The 20,617-nt window shown below is 37.1% G+C and overlaps 1 protein-coding gene across 1 annotated transcript; it reads left to right on the top strand.

The window, feature by feature from the left end:
* The first annotated feature begins 1,865 nt into the window (after positions 1-1,865).
* LOC121374518 (glycine receptor subunit alpha-2-like) lies at positions 1,866-18,912 on the top strand. Its single transcript, XM_041501621.1, has 6 exons — positions 1,866-1,880; positions 2,286-2,506; positions 6,191-6,273; positions 11,951-12,088; positions 13,283-13,653; positions 14,147-18,912. The coding sequence occupies exons 1-6, from the start codon at positions 1,866-1,868 to the stop codon at positions 14,375-14,377; spliced, it is 1,059 nt and encodes a 352-aa protein (XP_041357555.1). The 3' UTR covers positions 14,378-18,912.
* Positions 18,913-20,617: the final 1,705 nt, after the last annotated feature.

Raw genomic sequence — 20,617 nt, 5'->3', positions numbered from 1 at the left:
CAAATGGTGAAGAATTAAAACAATATGTATGTTTAATGGTAAGCCTTCTGGCTGTATTTTGCCCATGTTATTTTGTAATATTGTGCATCGACCTTTTGGGACATGGGTATATAGCGCAAGTGACAGCCGGAGTGAATCGGTTAATGAACCACCTATTCGGACCGGTACTACAGCCAGATGCGGTCATATAGCAAAAAACTGAGACGGAAATGTTCTCAATTTTGGAGTGAAAATAAATGCTTATATAATGTATGTTTGCAATGTTGTATGTTGTTAGTGCCAACGAGAACCCGTTCTATGGGCAATCTTCGCTTGAAGTTGGGCAGTTTAACATGGGTTTCAATGGCAGATGACATCTGTGTAGTGAGACCATAATGTAAAACATGAAATTACTGTCTATCCCAAAATATATAAGTTTAGCAAGCCAAAATGAAAATGTACTAGTGTAGCATCCTTATAAAAGGTAATTACATCGATGTGGATTTCAGCCAAGTGTATGGGGGCCCTATTTGGGTAAATATTGCAAACATGTCAATTTTATTTATTTTTATTAGTTTTCTTTTTCTTTTCTTTTTATTTTTTAGGGGTGTGTGTGTCAAAATGTATATTCTAGTATACTTACATGTAATAAATAAATTGATCTGAGTGTCTAACACTGAGTTTCTTATTGTAAAAGGTCAAAATTCAAGGTCACAAGGTCAATATCCAAATTCACCCTAATTTCTGTGATTTTGTGCATAATGCATTTTTTCGAATGTACAGTCATAATGACACACAGTTTTGATGGTATTGTGAATATATAACATAGTATTCTACTATGAAAGTAGAATTTGTATCTGCCATTAATAATATGTGGATCTTCATGCTGAAATATACAGAAAAACACAGGATTTCAACACTTCATTATGAAACAATTGTTGCCCATAGCAACAATTGATGGAAACTAATATTTTTAATGAACTAACTAGATAATTAGCTTCTTGGTATGTTCCCCATATCAGAACTACCAACAAGGTCATACATTACGATATAGTGGCTGCTTGTTTGATGACCATCTATTGTGTGGATGACCAAGGAGTAACAATGTGATATGAAGTTTTATTGCATGGTATGGTGCATCTATCTTTTGGTGTATTGGTTAGAGTTCATAAGTTACATGGCTCTAGTATAGCTTTTCATGGTGTAAATGACCCAAATTATCAAACTGACTTCAAACCAAGTTTGACAAAATCGGTCACTAGACTTTAAGGTCTCACTACACAGATCACTTCCGGGTGACAGTTCATTCATCACGGTCCACTATAGTTCCTAATTGGGACACATGTTATGGGTCACATATTCACTTCTAGCAAATGGTGAAGAATTAAAACAATATGTATGTTTAATGGTAAGCCTTCTGGCTGTATTTTGCCCATGTTATTTTGTAATATTGTGCATCGACCTTTTGGGACATGGGTATATAGCGCAAGTGACAGCCGGAGTGAATCGGTTAATGAACCACCTATTCGGACCGGTACTACAGCCAGATGCGGTCATATAGCAAAAAACTGAGACGGAAATGTTCTCAATTTTGGAGTGAAAATAAATGCTTATATAATGTATGTTTGCAATGTTGTATGTTGTTAGTGCCAACGAGAACCCGTTCTATGGGCAATCTTCGCTTGAAGTTGGGCAGTTTAACATGGGTTTCAATGGCAGATGACATCTGTGTAGTGAGACCTAATGTAAAACATATGGCGGCCATCTTGAAATCCAACATGGCGGCCCTCTGACATAGATTCTGACACTGCCAAAATTTTCCCAGACATCGAAAACATAGGTATAGACACTTGAATTGTGGTCCTAGGTGAAATAGAACAGGAGACATGGGCAAAAATATGGTAATTTTGGTGGCCATATTGGAATTCAATATGGCGGCCAACAGGGGGCGCGAATTTTTCATGCTTTCTTCAAGAAGTGAACGATTCTGGTGAAAAATCTACCTTAGCCGCTCCACTATAAGGACCACACAGATATCCATGGGCTACTCTTTTCGATTAGCAGCAAGGGATCCTTTATATGCATCATCCCATATACAGGATAGCACATACCACGGCCTTTAATGTACCAGTCGTGGTGCACTGGCTGGAACGAGAAATAGCCCAATGGGCCCACTGACGGGGATCGATCCCAAACCGACCGCGCATCAAGCGAGCGCTTTACGACTGGACTACGTCTCGCCCCATTAATGGCATTATGGTTATTATTAATATGACATTAACTACGTTTCCTTCATTTTTCTTCAGAAATTTGGTGCCAGCTTTTACCTGCGGCAAGAATGGCAAGATAAACGTTTGCAATATAATGAACTTAATAGAAGTATTTTGTTGAGCTATAAAAGACTGAGAGATATTTGGGTTCCTGATCTGTTTTTTCCAAAGTCTAAGGAAGAAGTTGGTTTTGATATTACTACGCCGAATGTATTACTACGCATATCCCCAGATGGAACAGTGCTATACACTCAAAGGTAATGTTTGAAATATAAACCCTCTAGAATTTGTGCATTTTCATGCCCAAACGTTAATACTTTTAATGTGTTAAATAATTAATACCATGCAGTCTGGTTAGTATTTAATTTGTCAAAAGCATTAGAATGAATGAATTAATTAATTAATTAATTAATGAACGAACGAACGAACGAACGTAGGATGGACGGACGGACGAATTAATTAATTAATTAATTAATATGTATGAATGAATGGTTAACGACACACCAGCATAAAGGAAAATGGACTGCCAGGGTCAGACAAAGATATTTTAGAACAAAAGCCGATACAGTTTCTGAATTAAAAAAGCCCCATATACAACCAGCCTCGGTGGTTCCTGCTATAAAGCTGGTAGGTACTCAGTTCGTCTCCCGGTACCCGCTCCCACCCAGAGCGAATTTAACGACTTTGTGGGTGGGTGGAAGGCCACTAAACCGACTTCTTTCTCACTAACAACTAACCTACTGTCCTGGACATATAACTGAGGTGTGTGCCCAGGATAGCGTGCTGGAATCTTAATTGGATATAAGCACGAAAAAAGTATAAATGAATTAATCAAATGAAGAGATACTGATGACTGTTTACTGAGTTCGCCATTATCATGAAAAATCCACAACAGACCAAAAACATAAGAAATTGTCACTCCTGTGCCATGGCGAGGAAGAGCACTCGTGTGGTAAACATCACGAATACCGAAAATCGGTTAAATATGTATTTTTTAAAGTACTGGTTTGCTGCAAATACATGTACATGTATACATCAATGATATAACTTCGATTTTTCAATTCCACAACAAACAAAAAACTACTAGAGAACACTTCATTATTTGTTCACGGCAAACACAAATCTATAACTGTCTTCCGCGTCTCTAAAAGTTAAATATTTGTTGTTTAACGACATCATTAAAGCACAGTGATTTATTTATCATCGGCTATGGATGTCAAACATTTGGTAATTTTGATATACAAGTCTTAGAAAGAAAAGCAGATACATTTTTCAGTTAGTAGCAAGGAGTCTTTTATATGCACTATCTCACACGGCCTCTGATATATCAGTCGTGGCTCACTTGCTGGAACGAGAAATGGGCCCACCGATGGGCATCGATCTTGAATCGACAGCGCATCAGGCGAATGTTTTACCACTGGGCTATGTTCAACGCCCATCCCCCGTTTCTTATCTACACAATTATAGTTAAGTTACAGTGGAACCTCGATAATCCGGACTACAATCGTCTGAAAAACCTACTTTAAGGACAAACAAAACATAACACTCTGAACACGTGTTCGTTAATCTGGACAGTCAGCTTCCGGAACTGGATAATCGTTATCCAAACCAGATAACTAATACTTACACAAGCTAAAATGGCATCAAGAAGGTCTCACACTTGTGAGTTTTAGTAACTGTTGTAGGTTTTATAGTTTTCGTGCAACATGCGAGTGCCCACGTTCACTGGTCTAGATCACTGTTTTATTAAGGTAACACACCACCATTAAATACTCTATGCAGTTCAATACAATTTATATGTCAGAATATAAACTCTAAAAAATACAAATATATCGAGAGGATCATTTGACTACTAATTTGTAAGGAGTGCTCTCAATTGACAAGTATCAGAATATAAACTCTAAAAATACAAATATATCGAGAGGATCTACTAATTTTAAGGAGTGCTCTCAACTGACAAGTATCAGAATATAAACTTTAAAAATACAAATATATCGAGAGGATCATTTGACTACTAATTGTAAGGAGTGCTCTCAAATGACAAGTATCAGAATATAAACTCTAAAAATACAAATATATCGAGAGGATCATTTGACTACTAATTGTAAGGAGTGCTCTCAACTGACAAGTATCAGAATATAAACTCTAAAAATACAAATATATCGAGAGGATCTACTAATTTTAAGGAGTGCTCTCAACTGACAAGTATCAGAATATAAACTCTAAAAAATACAAATATATCGAGAGGATCATTTGACTACTAATTTGTAAGGAGTGCTCTCAATTGACAAGTATCAGAATATAAACTCTAAAAATACAAATATATCGAGAGGATCATTTTTAAGACTACTAATTGTAAGGAGTGCTCTCAACTGACAAGTACCGAGCAATTGACAAGTATCAGAATCTCTAAAAATACAAATCGACTACTAGGTAAATGTTTCAACGTTATCAGCCTAAAAATACAAATATATCGAGAGGATCATCTACCTCTCAACTGACAAGTATCAGAATATAAACTCTAAAAATACAAATATATCGAGAGGATCATTTGACTACTAATTGTAAGGAGTGCTCTCAACTGACAAGTATCAGAATATACACTCTAGTACTACATATAAGAGGAATTTGTAACCGATGGGTGCTCTCAAACAATACCGCGATCAACCTCGACCATGAAATGTTTCCGTTAGCAGCCCTTATGCCTTATCACCACCTTGTGTTGCTGTTATACAAGCGGCACTATACCACTTGCACAGTTGTTACACGTTAGTACTACATATAACAAGTAACCGATGGGTTATTTAAATAATACCGCGATCAACCTATGTGTAATCATCAATGAAAGATTTCAAAAAGCATATCAGAATTTTATAGTATTTTTTATGAGGAACTATTTCCTAAACTAGAATATATTAAAGGGACAGACCCTAGTTTCAGCCCATGAAAATCTGTGACTTTGAAACGGTGAAATACCTTCTAAAAATAGACTAAAACTAAAACTCCATAACTGTTACTTCTCAGACGCACGTGCGGTTTTAAAAATATGAGAAATGCATTTTGTGATATAAACACTCCGAATGTACGGAAATGGATATTCTAAACAATAAAATCTAAGTAAAGTATGATTTCAGTTATCAAAAACGGCTCTAATAGTAAAACATACGCCTTAGTGTTTAAAAACTAGGGTGTGTCCCTTTAAGCTGCTGCAACAAGTAACGACACGACAAATGGTGGCGTGGTGCTTTAACATTGCCATTATTGTTACATAGTTAATAAAATTAAGATCGCCAGTTATTGATTAATGCGTAAAATGTAAGTATATGTTATTGTGACACCAAACGTTTTTAGCACAAGAAAGAAAAATGACACTAAATTTCAGCCTTTGAAATGAAGGAAAGATGTCAGTGCACATGAATTACATAATCCTAAAACGTTTACCTGCTCAGAAATATGGTTATGTTATTCTGATTAGACTAGTTTGATTACTTTGGAGTGGCTGTCCTCTTCCATATCACTTAGGGAGAATGTATCGTCGACTGCTTTCAGATTAACGAAACACTTGATACTGAGTCATGGATGCATACCATCAAAAACATAGTTTAGACTTGTACTAAAACACGAGCTATACTATGCTGCTGGCAAACAACGTTTCTTCGTATCAACATTTTGCATATACGCTACAATCCTTATAATATACTTTGAACTGTTATAATTTAGGGCATACACAGTATGATACTGTATTTATTCTATGTTGATTACGACCAATGTTGGACAATCTGGGACTGTTGTATAATATTTGTATGTTATTTTGTTATAGGATATTTGTGAATTACAATTGTATAGTGTTATTTTTATAGGCTGGTTGTTATTTACAATAATCGTATCATGTTATTTTGTTACATTTTTATGAATTAAAATTTATCAAAACTTTGTTATAGGGTGTTTGTGAATTACAACTGTATGATGGATCTGAGAAAATTTCCTCACGACAGCCAAACATGCCGAATACAGATGGAAAGTTGTAAGTAAACGGTCGGCTGTGTACACTCGCCTTTCGCTATTATCTCATATCATTACTGTTTTAAAAGTGATTGTTGATTTCATTTCATTTCAACTTATGTTCGTGCTTATATCCAATTAAGATCCAAGCACGCTATCCTGGGCACACACCTTAGTTATCTGGGCTGTCTGTCCAGGACAGTGGGTTAGTGGGTTAGTTGTATGCTATTTTGAAATACAAGATACAGGGATTTTGTAAGCGTGTCCCAGCATTGTATTGGCTCTTTCTTGTTTCTGTCAAATTAAGAGATAGGTTTTCCTGTATAGTTTATAGCTGGAAGCTCTAACATTTCTGAGAAAAACATTCCCGTTGTTATAAACCTTCGTTATTGCATTAGTAACCTGCCATTTACGACAGACAGAGAGACAGACAGACAGACAGACAGATAGTTTTTTAACGTCTCACCCACAATATTACATAAATACATAAACATTGTTAATAAAATAATAAAGAGGCCACTCCTCATGGAGTTACGAGAAACTATTAAAATAAATACATATTGTAATAAAATGCGCAGTAGACATACAAGTGTTGAACTATATACATATATATGACATGGATTAACCATATAAAAACCATTTACGTCTTTTTAAAATATACGAACACCCATTAAGCTTGACGACGCCATGTAAAGTACGGGTTTTCTGCTCGTCGGAAGTCTGCATACAGACACATGGCGTCATCACTTGCTAAAAGAATTGGTACGCACGACCGTCATTCCCTGTACTTTCTGTAGCAGTTTTATATACTCAGGTTTAGGAAACAGGTCTTCATTAAAAAGTAATAATAATATAAAATCCCGAAATGCCTTTTAAAATCTTTCTTTTATGATTACAGGTAAGATTATCTTTGTGGTATTTAAATAACTCGTTGGTTTGAAACTACTTGTTATTAATTTTATATTACTAAATGATAATAACTGTACATGTGGTACACTGCCACTTATATATAACAGTAAAATGAGGTAGTGCTTTTTCTAAATGGCGAATAACTAAAAAAAATTGTGGTCAACTTACATTGATTTTTTTATATGATAGTTACCAAGTGGCTGTACATACCTCCTTAAAAAAGGGAACTGCATATCCCTGTTGACGTTGACCTATATTTTACAGAATATATTTTGACATAAAAAAAACAATTGTTTTGACGGGCATGCAGACGTGAATGGTGATGTGCAACCTACAGCATTTTGTAGAAATATCGCAGGTGTCTTTATATTTTACAGTACATTTATAAGACTATAATATCTGTACATAGTAGTTAGGCCAGTAGCATTAATGCAAGTACATGCAGATGCTATACATATGCTTGCATCCCAGTGACCCAGTGGTATAGTGCTCGCCAGATCCGCGGTCGGTCTGTGTTCGGTCCCCGTGGGTTGGTCCATTGGGGTATTTCTCGCTAAAGCTAGTTAAGTGCACCACGACTGATATATTAAATGCAATGATATGTGCTATCCTGTCTGTGGGACAGAACATATAAAATATTTATTGCTACTAATGGAAAAATGTAGCGGGTTTCCCCTCTAAGACTACATGTCATAATTACCAAATGTTTGACATCCGATAGCCGATCATTAATAGATCAATTTTCTCTAGTGGTGTCGTTAAACAGAACAAACTTTAAGCATCCCAGTACCGAATCTAATTCAGAGATAATTTTATCTGCTCAACGGTGTAAGGCTGATAGGTACTGGGGTCGCTTCCTAGATCGGCATTTACCCAGAGTGAGTTTAACGTGGTAAGACCACTACACCGATTTCTTTCTCGCTAACCACTAACAACTAATAACTTATCCACTGTCCTGGACAGATAGCTGTGTGTGCCCAGAACACTGTGCTTGAACCTTACTTGCATATAAGCACGAAAATAACTATCAATGAAGTGAAATAAAATGCTCAGCTGAGAGGTGAAAAGCCACTATACCCCAACCAGTGCACCATGGCTAGTATATCAAAGGCCGTGGTATGTGCTGTCCTGTCTGTAAGATGGTGCATATAAAAGATATCTTGCTACTAATGGAAACATTTAGCGGGTGTTCTCTCTAAGACTACTCGTACATGTCAGAATTACGTCAAATGTTTAACATCCAATAACCGTTGAGTAATCAGTGAGCTCTAGTGGTGTCATTAAACAAAACAAACAAACTTCAAGTCCGCTGCTCTGACTTCTCTTTTACTAAGCACTAACATCTAACCATTAACCTCTGTCGTGGACAGCTGAAGTAGTGTGTGTCCTGGAAAATTCGCTTGATATATTAATAGATAAAAATATGATGAACATGGCATTCGTCTCAATAAGGAGTTGGGCGTAGCTCGGTGGTAAAGCGTTCGCATGATGTGCTGTTTCTCTTTCCAGCCAGTGCATCACGACTAGTATATCAAATACAGTGGGTATGTGTTATCCTGTCTGTGGGAAAGTGCATATAAAAGATCCCTTGCTACTAATGGGAAAATGTAGCGGGTTTCCACTCGGACTATATGTAAAAAAAAATGTTTGACATCCAATAGCCGACGACTGATAAATCAATATGCTCTAGAGGTGTCGTTAAACAAAACAAACAATCTTTAAGGCTACTGCATACACTGATTTTACTGCCCGTTCACTAACCACTAACAACTAACCATTAACCTCTGTCTTAAACAGACATGCTAGATAGCTCAAGTGTGTATCCAGGGCATCTAGCTTGATATAATATTAATACATATAAACATAAAGTAAAGTTTAAAACTTAAGATGGTACTCGTCTCAATAAAACGCAATTCATGACATATACAAATGATTGGCCCTGACACTGATTTTGAGACTCCAGGTACTGAAAGCGATAATATACGAATACGAATATGTTTATTTGGATTGCCGATCATTTCACCGCGTGCTCCACACATAAATACATTACAGTGCACATACACACGAATACGAATACGAATATGTTTATTTGGATTGCCGACCATTTCACAGCGTGTTCCACACATAAATACATTACAGTGCACATACACACGAATACGAATACGAATATGTTTATTTGGATTGCCGATCATTTTACAGCGTGTTCCACACATAAATACATTACAGTGCACATACACACGAATACGAATACGAATATGTTTATTTTGATTACCGATCATTTTACAGCGTGTTCCACACATAAATACACTACAATGAATATGCATAAATACACATCTAGTTAATTAGCATTAATGTTAAAAAATTAATATAAAATTGAAATGACAAATGTCAAACTAAGTATGAATACTAATAATATATATTAAGTATTAATACTCTTTTTCTGACTAATTGAGCCTTACTTTGTATTAAGTATGAATACTATTTTGTCTGAAACAAAAATACTTTGTATATACAAACTATAAAGATGTGAAAACGCATTATCCTTTGTTTTTAGTATTGTTCTCTTTTTCTCTCTTTTTTGTTTTTCTTTTTTTTCTTTTTGTCTTCATCAACCTATAACAATGTCAGGTCTATACGCAAATAAAATAATAAAATCCCGAACAATGGTCCATCAGTTATGTGTAATAAGAAGCTTGTATAGAAAGCCAGATTTCCCCTCTATTATACGGAAGATGTATCGATCAGATTACCTTTTAATGCGTTTCATTTAATTATTCGTACAAAGTAGGTATTCAGTTCCAGCCTCTGTCTTTGATAACATATAGGTTAACGTTGAAAAACAACTCACGCACTTCATTGATTACAACAATCGGTTAATGGGAAACTAATACCTCCAAGGTCTTTTGATGCTGTGTCAGATTTCTTTTCTTTTTTCTCTCTTTTTTTTTAAATGGAATAAAGGCCAACACCTTTGACATGGTGGTGGTGGGGGGGGGGGGGGAGGTCTCTACAAAATAATATATAAGAATTGTTTGTAATTTTTTGGTGAATTTATCGATGTATAATAGTCACAAATTGTGTAAAATCGCGTAGCTTTAAAATCAATATTATGTCGAAAGCCAATATATGAAAGAAGTTTGTTAGGTTTAACGACGCCACTAAAGCACATTGATTAATTAACCATCGGCCATAGGATGTCGAACATTTGATAATTCTGACACGTAGTCATCAGAGGAAACCCGCTATATTTTTCCCAATGCGGCAAGGGATCTTTAATATACACATTCTCACAGACAGGAAAGCACATACCGATCCTGCGACGCAAGCACCTCAAGCGAGCACTCAACCGACTTAAGTAAAGTCAACTAATTAGTTTCCTTTGCTTTGTAATTGTATAGAAATACATTTTTTTATGTTGGTATGATTATTTTTATGACAAATAATTAGAGATGATCAAAGAATAGTTCACGTTTCGTGGCAATTTAATAATTCATTTGAACCTATTACAGTACGAGTAATAGGTTGGTTGACTGACGTTGCTGGCAATTAGCAAGCTGTTGATTATAAAATGTAGAGTACATATTCGTGCATTAGTTTATGTGTTACTGCAAGCGAAAATTGTTATGTGGATGATTTCGTTTATACAATTTTAATGCCTTTTTTCTTGAATATTGCTGTTATGTTATTATCTATGTTTGTTCGTAGTTTTAACATTTGATTGATTTTAAAACCCTTTTTGTAAGAAAAGAATATTATTTTAATGAGCTCTAGGATAAAGGTGTATCTATTAAAGACGGTGCTTACGCGACACGTCCTCCGTCACAGAGGGCATCGATTGTTTGTGGTTGGATAAGGAGGAATCGGAGCATTTTAACTACGTCTACTTGATATTTAACGTGCGCTAAAGGCAACGCAACACTATACGAGTGCCTCGTACGAGAATCCGTCGGTGGGCCGATTGGGCTATTTCTCGTTCCAGCCAGTGCACCACGACTGGTATATCAAAGGCCGTGGTATGTTCTACCCTGTCTGTCGGATGGTGCATATAAAAGATCCCTTGCTGCTTATCAAAAAGAGTAGCCCATGAAGTGGCGACAGCGGGTTTCCTCTCTCAATATATGTGTGGTCCTTAACCATATGTCTGACGCCATATGACCATAAATAAAATGTGTTGAGCGCGTCGTTAAATAAAACATTTCCTTCTTCGTACGAGAATAGCCACGAGAATAGCCGATTGCGCAGCAACTGATAAAACTGTTATGTTTGTCTCGCCAATTGGCTATTCTGATAGCTACTCTCTTAGGAGTCACTTATTGCACCATGTTTCCGATAAAAGAAAGTTGTAGAAGTTGCTGTTGTTATTGCTTTGTTAGTTGTTGGTTTTTGGTGGTGTTGTTGGTTATTGGGGGATGTGTGTGTGTGTGTGTGTGTGTGTGTGTGTGTGTGTGTGTGTGTATATAAGTGTGTGTGTGTGTGTGTGTGTGTGTAAGGCAGTTTTATTGTTTATCCTCCACTACCCATAAAATAGAAATTAATAATTTCCAGATACGCATAGAACATCGCGAAATATTATCCCCGATCAAGTACAAACTATAAAAGTTAATCATGTGGGACATAACATGTACACACTAGGTGGTGGAAATTTCGACCTGAGACGCAGCTTGTAACATATTTCTTAAATGTATACATTTTTCATACGTGCCAATATATTTTATTTTGACAAACATTGTTCACACCTACACATACCGGTATATACATATATTCAGAAACATTTGTTACACATTTTTCAGACAGTTTCACAACGGACGACCTGACGTTTGCGTGGTCATCAGCTCGCAAAGCTACCAAGCTTCTCCCCGACGCCAGCATGCCCGACTTCAACGTCATCAGCATCAGTGCTCATGACTGCACTGCAACATACGCTACAGGTTTGTTGGAAACGTATGCTAGCATCTAACTACCAACTGTCACTATGGAGTTGGCAAATCGGCGATTTCTCGGCTTCTATGACTATCCAGTTACTAGTCTGAGGGCTCTTACAACTCGATTCTCAACGTATACGACTCCTACGACCGATTAGTTGTTAATCTGAGCGCACCCGTCGTAACTTGGAAGTTTGGGAAATTACAACGCAGCTGTTGAGTTGGCCAACTCCGTCGTGACAGTTGATAGTCTTATCCTAGCATTAGAAGACGACGGAACACTATTCTACCGAATAAACAAAATAAGATATTTTTATTCAGTATGTCGAAAAGGCCATTATTCTCAATAACAAGATTAGACTGGTGGGTGATAAATTTATTTACTATACGATGTGGTTATTATATGTTGTGACTTTGGAATTATTCGTAGTCTGTACCAAATTAATATACGAGTACCTTACTAAGGTTATTCAAAACATTATTGTGGGGGTCAAGAAGGCGCGGTCCGTGTTATAGTCAGTTGCGTTCGCTGGATTCCGTTTAAAATGATGTAAAGTGAAATCTGCTCAAGCTCTATCTCTATTAAGCAGAAGAAGCCGCCTAACTAACCCCTATTCCTCCAAAATCATCTTATATACTGATGGAAAGAAATAAGGGATCACATCAACCGTAACAGGAAAGAGTGATTGTAACCAAAACCCTCATCCACAGTGTCAGGAAGTTAACAGTGTTACTGATATTCAATCTCATATTAGCGACATTCAGTTCAACATGGCATCTTTGTACGTTTTACAGACATTAAGACGCTAATAGTGTTTGAAATTTAGTCTATAATCATTTCATTCTCTCAGTGTATATATCCTTCTATCCAAGAACCAAAATTTAAAATTCCATGGAAAAGCACGCCAGAGTAAATACCCCGCTCTCACTTCCAGATACCTTGTCATCATCGTTTCTCCAAAAAATACACGCGGACACATACACACGAGCGCGCGCACCCACTCCCACCAAAATACATATACACGCTCGCATTTTATGGGGCTTGTTTTGGTTTGGACAGGTTCTGATTAAGAAAAGGATTGGGATAATCTGCACTTGACCTCAAAAACTGTATCGGTTTGACAAACAGTAATTTATTTTCCTTATCTTAGAAACCGCATTTATTTTCATAGTTACGTTTTAATTGCACGTGTTTTGCAGGGACATTTCCCTGCCTGTATGCCAAACTGGTGATGAAGCGACAAGTGGGCTTCTACCTAACGCAGACGTACATCCCCAGCATTCTTATCGTCAGTCTGTCTTGGATATCCTTCTGGATCGACCATCAAGCCATCCCAGCCCGCATTTCGGTCGGCTTGCTCACGGTTCTCACCATAACGACGCAGAGTTCCGGGGCAATGGCGCAGTTACCCAGAGTTCCCTACATCAAATCCATCGACGTGTGGATGTCGACATGTCTGGTGTTCGTTTTCGCGGCCTATATGGAATATGCCTTTGTGACGGTGTTGTCGCGCCGTCACCGGAAAGCGTACATACGACAACCTCGAACCACCACCAATAACGACAAAACGGTGAGTCATTGTCGTGAAGTAACACATTATGTTGTAGCTTAAACCGGATGTTACGATACCAACGTTAATGAGGTTTTTTCAATCAATATTTTTACCTTAAGACGCATTTAGAGAATAATTAGTGATGGTGCGATACTGTCACATTGTCGTATTGATGTTTTGTCCACCAACTTGCAGCACTTTGCAGTATTGGCAAGCATTTAGTCTCTTTTTTCATGATTGTTGATGGAAATATATTTTAGATCATTGCTGCTTATCTGTAAGTGCAGCATATGTAACGCATGCTGGGTTTATTTGGTTGGGTGGGGTTTTATGTTTGTTTTTTGTCTTTGTTTGGGGTTTTGGGGGCAAGGGGGTTGTTTGGAAGGGGATTTGTTGGAGGGGGTTCACTTTTGAATAAGCTAATTTCGCAATTACCGTATCAGATTTGTTTGTTTTTTAATATTTAGCCATATTATTGGGGGAAAAATAGCACTATTCTCCTTTTTTCCAGTCAATAGAAGATATCAGTATTGTGGACACCAACGGCAAATGCGACACTACCACTGGTGTAAGAAGACGTGCCTTTTTCAGAAAGAATAAATCAGACGAACAAACGAGTTCTGCCAGTTTGCCGCCAAGAGACATCGGTGCCCATATCGATAAAATATCCAGATTCGCTTTTCCGATCGCTTTTGTTCTTTTCAATCTCTTTTACTGGATATTTTATACGATTATTTTATGAGGGAACTAACAGTTCTTTTCACCAGTGTAGACAAAACAGCTATGTCTTGTCATTGTGTTCGCCCTTCGCCGTGACCATCCTTTGACAGAAACCTGATGAAAACACTGTCAGTGTCACACTTCATAACTGTTTCTCCTGTTAATGAGTTGTTTTGCTGTATTCAACTGTAGCTAGACAATCAGTAACAAATGTGCAGAGGCCTGATTCACAAAGTTCTCTTAGGCTCTGCTAGACAACAAAGCATCCTCTTTGTAAGTCGTTTAGCATTGCACTGCGAGATCGCAAAGTTGCGAGAGTTTAGTGAATTAGGCTCCAGGTCATTAATGTTCTATGCTATTTCGTTAATGCGTTATTTTATTTTAGCAACATTGTCAAGAGATAAAACTGTATAGAACTTGATAAGAGGTTCGTGGGGAGAAACTGAAGGGAATGGAGGGCGTGAGAGGGTACGACCCGACAAGTAAAATCTTTACACATGTATATACTTGCTGTTGCTCTGCAACAGGTTTATTCCATTCCTTCGTATCTTCTGGTTTCTCATGAACAGAGAAGATAAATTATTTACTGTGTATAGATTCTTTCATATCACCAAGGTGCTCTAGTGGTGTCGTTAAACAAAATAACTTGTGTATCAGTGTTTATGTCATCATTCATAATAATATCTACAGCAACAGTGTCTATGCTTATAAAATTTAAAGTCTGCACTCAAGACTTTAATAAAGTATCGCCTAAACAAATAGTTAAAATCTGGTGACTATGTTAAAATCTTGAGTCAGAACTTTAATGTTTTACAAGCACAGGCCTTGGTTGGACTATTGGCCTTGTGGTTTGCAGGTCATTGTCGAAAGTAGGCCCCAAGCTAATAAAACTTTGATAAAGTATCGCCTCAAAAAACACCATATAGTTAAAATCTGGTGACGTTGTTAAAATCTGAACTTCGATGTTTTATAAGCACATGTCCTGGTTGGACTACTGGCCTTGTGATCTGCAGGTCACCATCTAAATCAGGCCCCAAACTAATAAAACTTTAAAGTCTGTACTCACGGCTTTTATAAACAAACAGCGTGTAGTTAAAATGTGGTGACGTTGTTAAAGTCTTGAGTCCGGACATCAATCTTTTCTAAAAACTGTCTCACGTCTACGTCTGTGTCAGTGCTTATGTTATCATCGAAACTGTTCTACAGGTCCTCATCTGTAGACATCGTCCACAACCACATTACGACCAGCAGATACACATCTGGAGTCTTCATCCATCCATCCACCCATCCATCCATCCATACATCCATCCATCCATCCATCCATCCATGCATGCATGCATACATACATACATACATACATACATACATACATACATACATACATATAACAATACATACATACGACACCATGCTATGCCATGCCATACCATACACCTAAACCAGCCGGTTAACGTGCATATTGTTTTATATCTTTATTCATGTTCAGATATTCAGATTAAAGTCATTTGCCTCTTGGATTAGATTACATAATACACAATTGTTGGTTTTTTCTATCTGCATCATTAATATTCACATATATAACCTGTTGATAATAACTATTGTAAATACTGAATGAAAACTTCGATATGTTTGCTGTTTGCTGAATTGTAATATATACATGTATCGTTTTGTCTTGTAACTCCGTCACTACATCCTTGTGCTTGGGACAGATAAATGGTTTTGTGAATTAAAACCCCAAAAAATCATATCCAAATACTAGTATGTCCCAGTTGATTCTGATTTAGTAATATAAAACTTTCGTCGTTAAAATACCCAGTTAAGACTCATATAGACTGGATGCGGTGCGTGCGTGCGGTCCAGATTCAAAAACAAATCGAAATATATTTGTTTCAATGACAGCGTCTAGATTGGATGTGTGATATGAATGCGTCTGCAAAACAAATGCGACCATTCACAAGAAAATAATCGTACACGGTGTATATGCTCAAAACGCGCGCGCGTGTATGTGTGTGTGTGTGTGTGTGTGTGTGTGTTTGGGTGTGTGTGTGGCTGTATGTAGCTGTGTGTGTATGTGTGTGTGAGAGAGAGAGAGAGAGAGAGAGAGAGAGAGAGAGAGAGAGAGAGAGAGAGAGAGAGAATTCTATAAATGATAATCGGGCAGGTTTCGTTCCACTCATCTGATAGACCTTTCAGTTGTAATTATTTTAGAAAACGACAGCTTGGTTTTTAAATTAGCGCTTCAAAGTTTGCAAGGCCAAAAGCCATTAAACCTATAATAATGGACATAATTTACTTTAAATATCGACGTTTTTCAGTTTTGTATGTTTGATTTTTTGAACTCTTTTATTACAAGTCTCTCTCTGTGCGTATGTGTGTTTGTGTGTGTGTGGCGTGTGTGTGTATGTGGCGTATGTGCGTGTGTGTGTGCGTGTGTGTGGCGCGTGTGTGTGTATCTTGGCTGCAGTAAAAGTGGTCCAGATATCAAACCTCCAACCTAGAACTAAAACTGCAAGCCCAAAACAGTGCCCAGTAAAAAGGCGTCGTCATAAATTGCGAAAATGCTTCAATTTGTTACTCTTAAGCTGTTTTCACATTTACGCTGGTTTAACTATACCGGTTTAGCTAAAACATTTTTGGTTGGGAATGATGAGCGTGTAATAGGTAGAAGACCACATTTATTTGTGAATCTTCAGCAGAGAGATGTATTCATACCACCCCATAGCATCATAAATGCCCACCTATGGTTTAAAAATAAAGAAAGATGCAGGTGTTTTTAGTCTCAATGAAATAACAAAAAGGGTCATAATTATAAAGAGGACTTATTTTAAATATTTTTTTTAATGTTTATGTTACTTTCATCATAATGTGTCCAAACTGCATGCTTTTGGGTGTGTTTTTTGGCAATGTTCACATCCATAGAAACCACACCCAAGTGGGAGCTGGCGGATATCACACATATATTTATGGAAACTTTGCTCATCAAACATTACACAAACCCTCACTTGAGTAAAGATATACTATTAAATTTTTCACAAAATCAGCTTGTTTGAAAATTACCCAAAATTATCACGCCCCACTTTTGTCACAAGGAAAACCTGGTGTATGAATACCAAACCTCATTACAGCTAAACCGTTTGCACTGCTGGTGACAAAACAATTGTCCTTAAAAATAACTCCTTGGTTATTACTAAGCTTAAGAATTTACTTCCTATTCAAAATAATTAGCCTCCAAACATGGATCTGCGCAAAACCAACAAGCGAACTTTTTGCACACGGGTACACAAGGGAATTAACAAAACAATTGACTGCGAGTCTGTTAGGTCGTTGGTAACGCACTTACTGCTTATTCTGACTGTGACGTAACTGTCACTTCTGCCTTATATTATACTGGTTTAACCAAAACAATTTGCGTTTACACTTACATCTAAACTGTGTTAGTTATACCAGTTTAAAATAAATCACACACAAGTGTTTTTAGCTATACCGGTTTAGTGAAAAGATCGCGTTCACACTTATATTTTAAACTGGTTTAGTTATACCAGTCTAGTTAAAACAGTTTACTGTGTAAATGTGAACGCATCCTACTTAACTACCCTTTGAAACGTTTACGTAAAAAAAAACCCTCACTTTTCTTCCTGTGATGTAACAGATGGTCACCTTTAGACCAGGTGGTGCAATTATAGTATTTTGTAATAGTATTAATAGTTGCACATTTAAAAAATACTTGATGTGTTATCAAACACATTACACATTCAATTTTGGAGAGGAATGCAAGGGAAACTCTTTTAATGTGTCCATATTAACAGGCATAACCCCTGAATCCGTCAGCGACTGTGTCCTTGAATCCCTACTTACTGAATGAAACTATCAATCAATCAATGAATTAATCAATGAAAAAATGGTTTAGTGGTTAAGCCATCGTTCTTAAGGCTGGTAGGTATAGGGTTAGCATCCCAGTTTCGGCTCTCACCCAGAGCGAGTTTAACGACTCGGTAGGTAAGTGTAAGGCACTAACCCACTGTTATGAACTGACAACCTGGATAGCTGAAGAGTGTGCCCAGGACAGCGTGCTTGAACCGCAATTGGATATAAGCACGAATATAACTGAATAAATAACATGTTAAAACCGACTCGCACTAGAGCTCAAGTCGTTGATCGTCACTTTTAACTCTTGTGGAATCATATGTACATAAATTATATACACATCTTGTCGACAGTTACATCTAGTTTTAACGTCATTGTCATTTTGTAGTTTGCAAATCACCCAAACATTCCAAAGTAAAATTGTATACGATTATTTGTTGTGTATATGATTGATATTATTTCAATGGACATTATTAACGCACATTTTGCAATATTTTCTTCTTCTGTTTTTTCTTTTGGCCATATAAACACGATATAGTTTATGTATGTAGTAGATAATTTATTTTATATTTGTACCACAATCTCTTATTGATATGTGTTACATCCACCTATTCTGATTGCTAATAAAATTATTACAACATGTTTACATATAATTGTGTTGTATATCAGTCGGAAACGTTTAGGAAATAAAGATCTTGAGGTGTAATGGTGTTGTTTTGTTGATCTTTAGTTTTAATTTATGTCATTTTGTTATAAAAATAATCACATTTACCCATTTCTTTCATGAAAATGCAATGATAATTGCAGTGTAAATAATTTATTTTACTATTAATTACTTAATTTTGTAACTAAGCTTCTTTTTCCAAAGTCATCGGATTTGAGGTAACTAGAATATGCGTTGCGCTGACAGGCTGAAAAGCACTCTCGCCACCCCACCCCCCGCCCACTACCGTCCTGATCACACAAAGGCCCGAAATAGGAGTGGTAATCTTACACAATAATATTTTATATTAATTTTTTAATATTAAATGTAATATAACTTTTCTGTGGGCTGGGCTGACCCTCCTACCCTTCCTCCTTACCTGTGGGGTCTAAATCAGTCTTTTTCTATTATTATTATTATTATTATTATTATTATTAATTTATTTACATTTAGATCACCCCATCTAAACGCGTCAAATTAAATTATTATTAATTATTTTAGAGTAAGTCTATTTATGTTTAAGGACGCAGTCAAAATTTCTTAAGGTCCCCTTTCCCTATTTTATTATTTTGATATTAATTTCCTAAATTTCCTAATTGTCCTATTAGTTAGGTTTTTCCTGCCCCGGGTCAGACTACCGATCATATCGGAGGCCGGACTCGGGGGGTAGGCGTGTTCGAAACCATAGAGGTACAGGAGCACGTTAAAACCGTATCTAAGTCTAAGCAGAAAAGCGAATCAACTGACTGACCTTCCCCAACCCATCCTACCCCACCAGTTACTGGCGTTTTCCGACACCTAAATGTTTATTATCAACTTCATCCTTCTCCTTTTTGGGCGGGACATAGGCCAGTGGGTAAGCGCTCGCTCAATGCGCGGTCGGTCTGGGATCGATCCCTGTCTGTGGGCCAATTGGGCTATTTCTCGTTCCAGCCAGTGCACCACGACTGGTATATCAAAGGCCGTGGTATGTACTACCATGTCTGTAGGATGGTGCATATAAAAGATTCATTGCTGCTAATCGAAAAGAGTAGCCCATGAAGTGGCGACAGCGAATTTCCTCTCTCAATATCTGAGGTCCTTAGCCATATGTCTGACGTCATATAACCGTAAATAAAATATATTGAGTGCGTCGTTAAATAAAACATTTCTTTCTTTCCTTCTCTCCTTTCTTCCTTTTCTCCTTTTTCGAGTGCTTTTCGTAAAATTAAATGCTAGTTGAATTCAACAAACTAAAACTGCATATGTTATGATAAATGTACATAAAGCTACAGGAGTTATTTCCCATGTTGGTATCTTTTGTTCTTTTTTTCGATGGTGGGACGAAGCCTAGTGGTAAAGCGTTCGCTTGATGCGCGGTCGGTCTGGGATCGATCCCCGTCGGTGGGCCCTTTGGGCTATTTCTCGCTCCAGCCAGTGCACCACGACTGGTATATCAAAGGCCTTGGTATGTGTTATCCTGTCTGTGGAATAGTGCATATAAAAGATGCCTTACTGCTAATCGAAAAGAGTAGCTCATGAAGTGGCGACAGCGGGTTTCCTTTCTATATCTGTGTGGTCCTTAACCATATGTCTGACGCCATATAACCGTAAATAAAATGTGTCGAGTGCGTCGTTAAATAAGACATTTCCTTCCCTTTTTTTTTCGAATTCGTAGTTTTTAAAATAGTTCACAAAATCACAATTGTTCAGTAT

The sequence above is a fragment of the Gigantopelta aegis genome, chromosome 6 (genome assembly GCF_016097555.1).
Source record: "Gigantopelta aegis isolate Gae_Host chromosome 6, Gae_host_genome, whole genome shotgun sequence".
In the NCBI taxonomy this organism is placed as follows: Eukaryota; Metazoa; Mollusca; class Gastropoda; order Neomphalida; family Peltospiridae; genus Gigantopelta; species Gigantopelta aegis.
The sequence above is the reverse complement of the archived record's forward strand: the minus strand, read 5'-3'. Positions and strand labels throughout refer to the sequence as shown.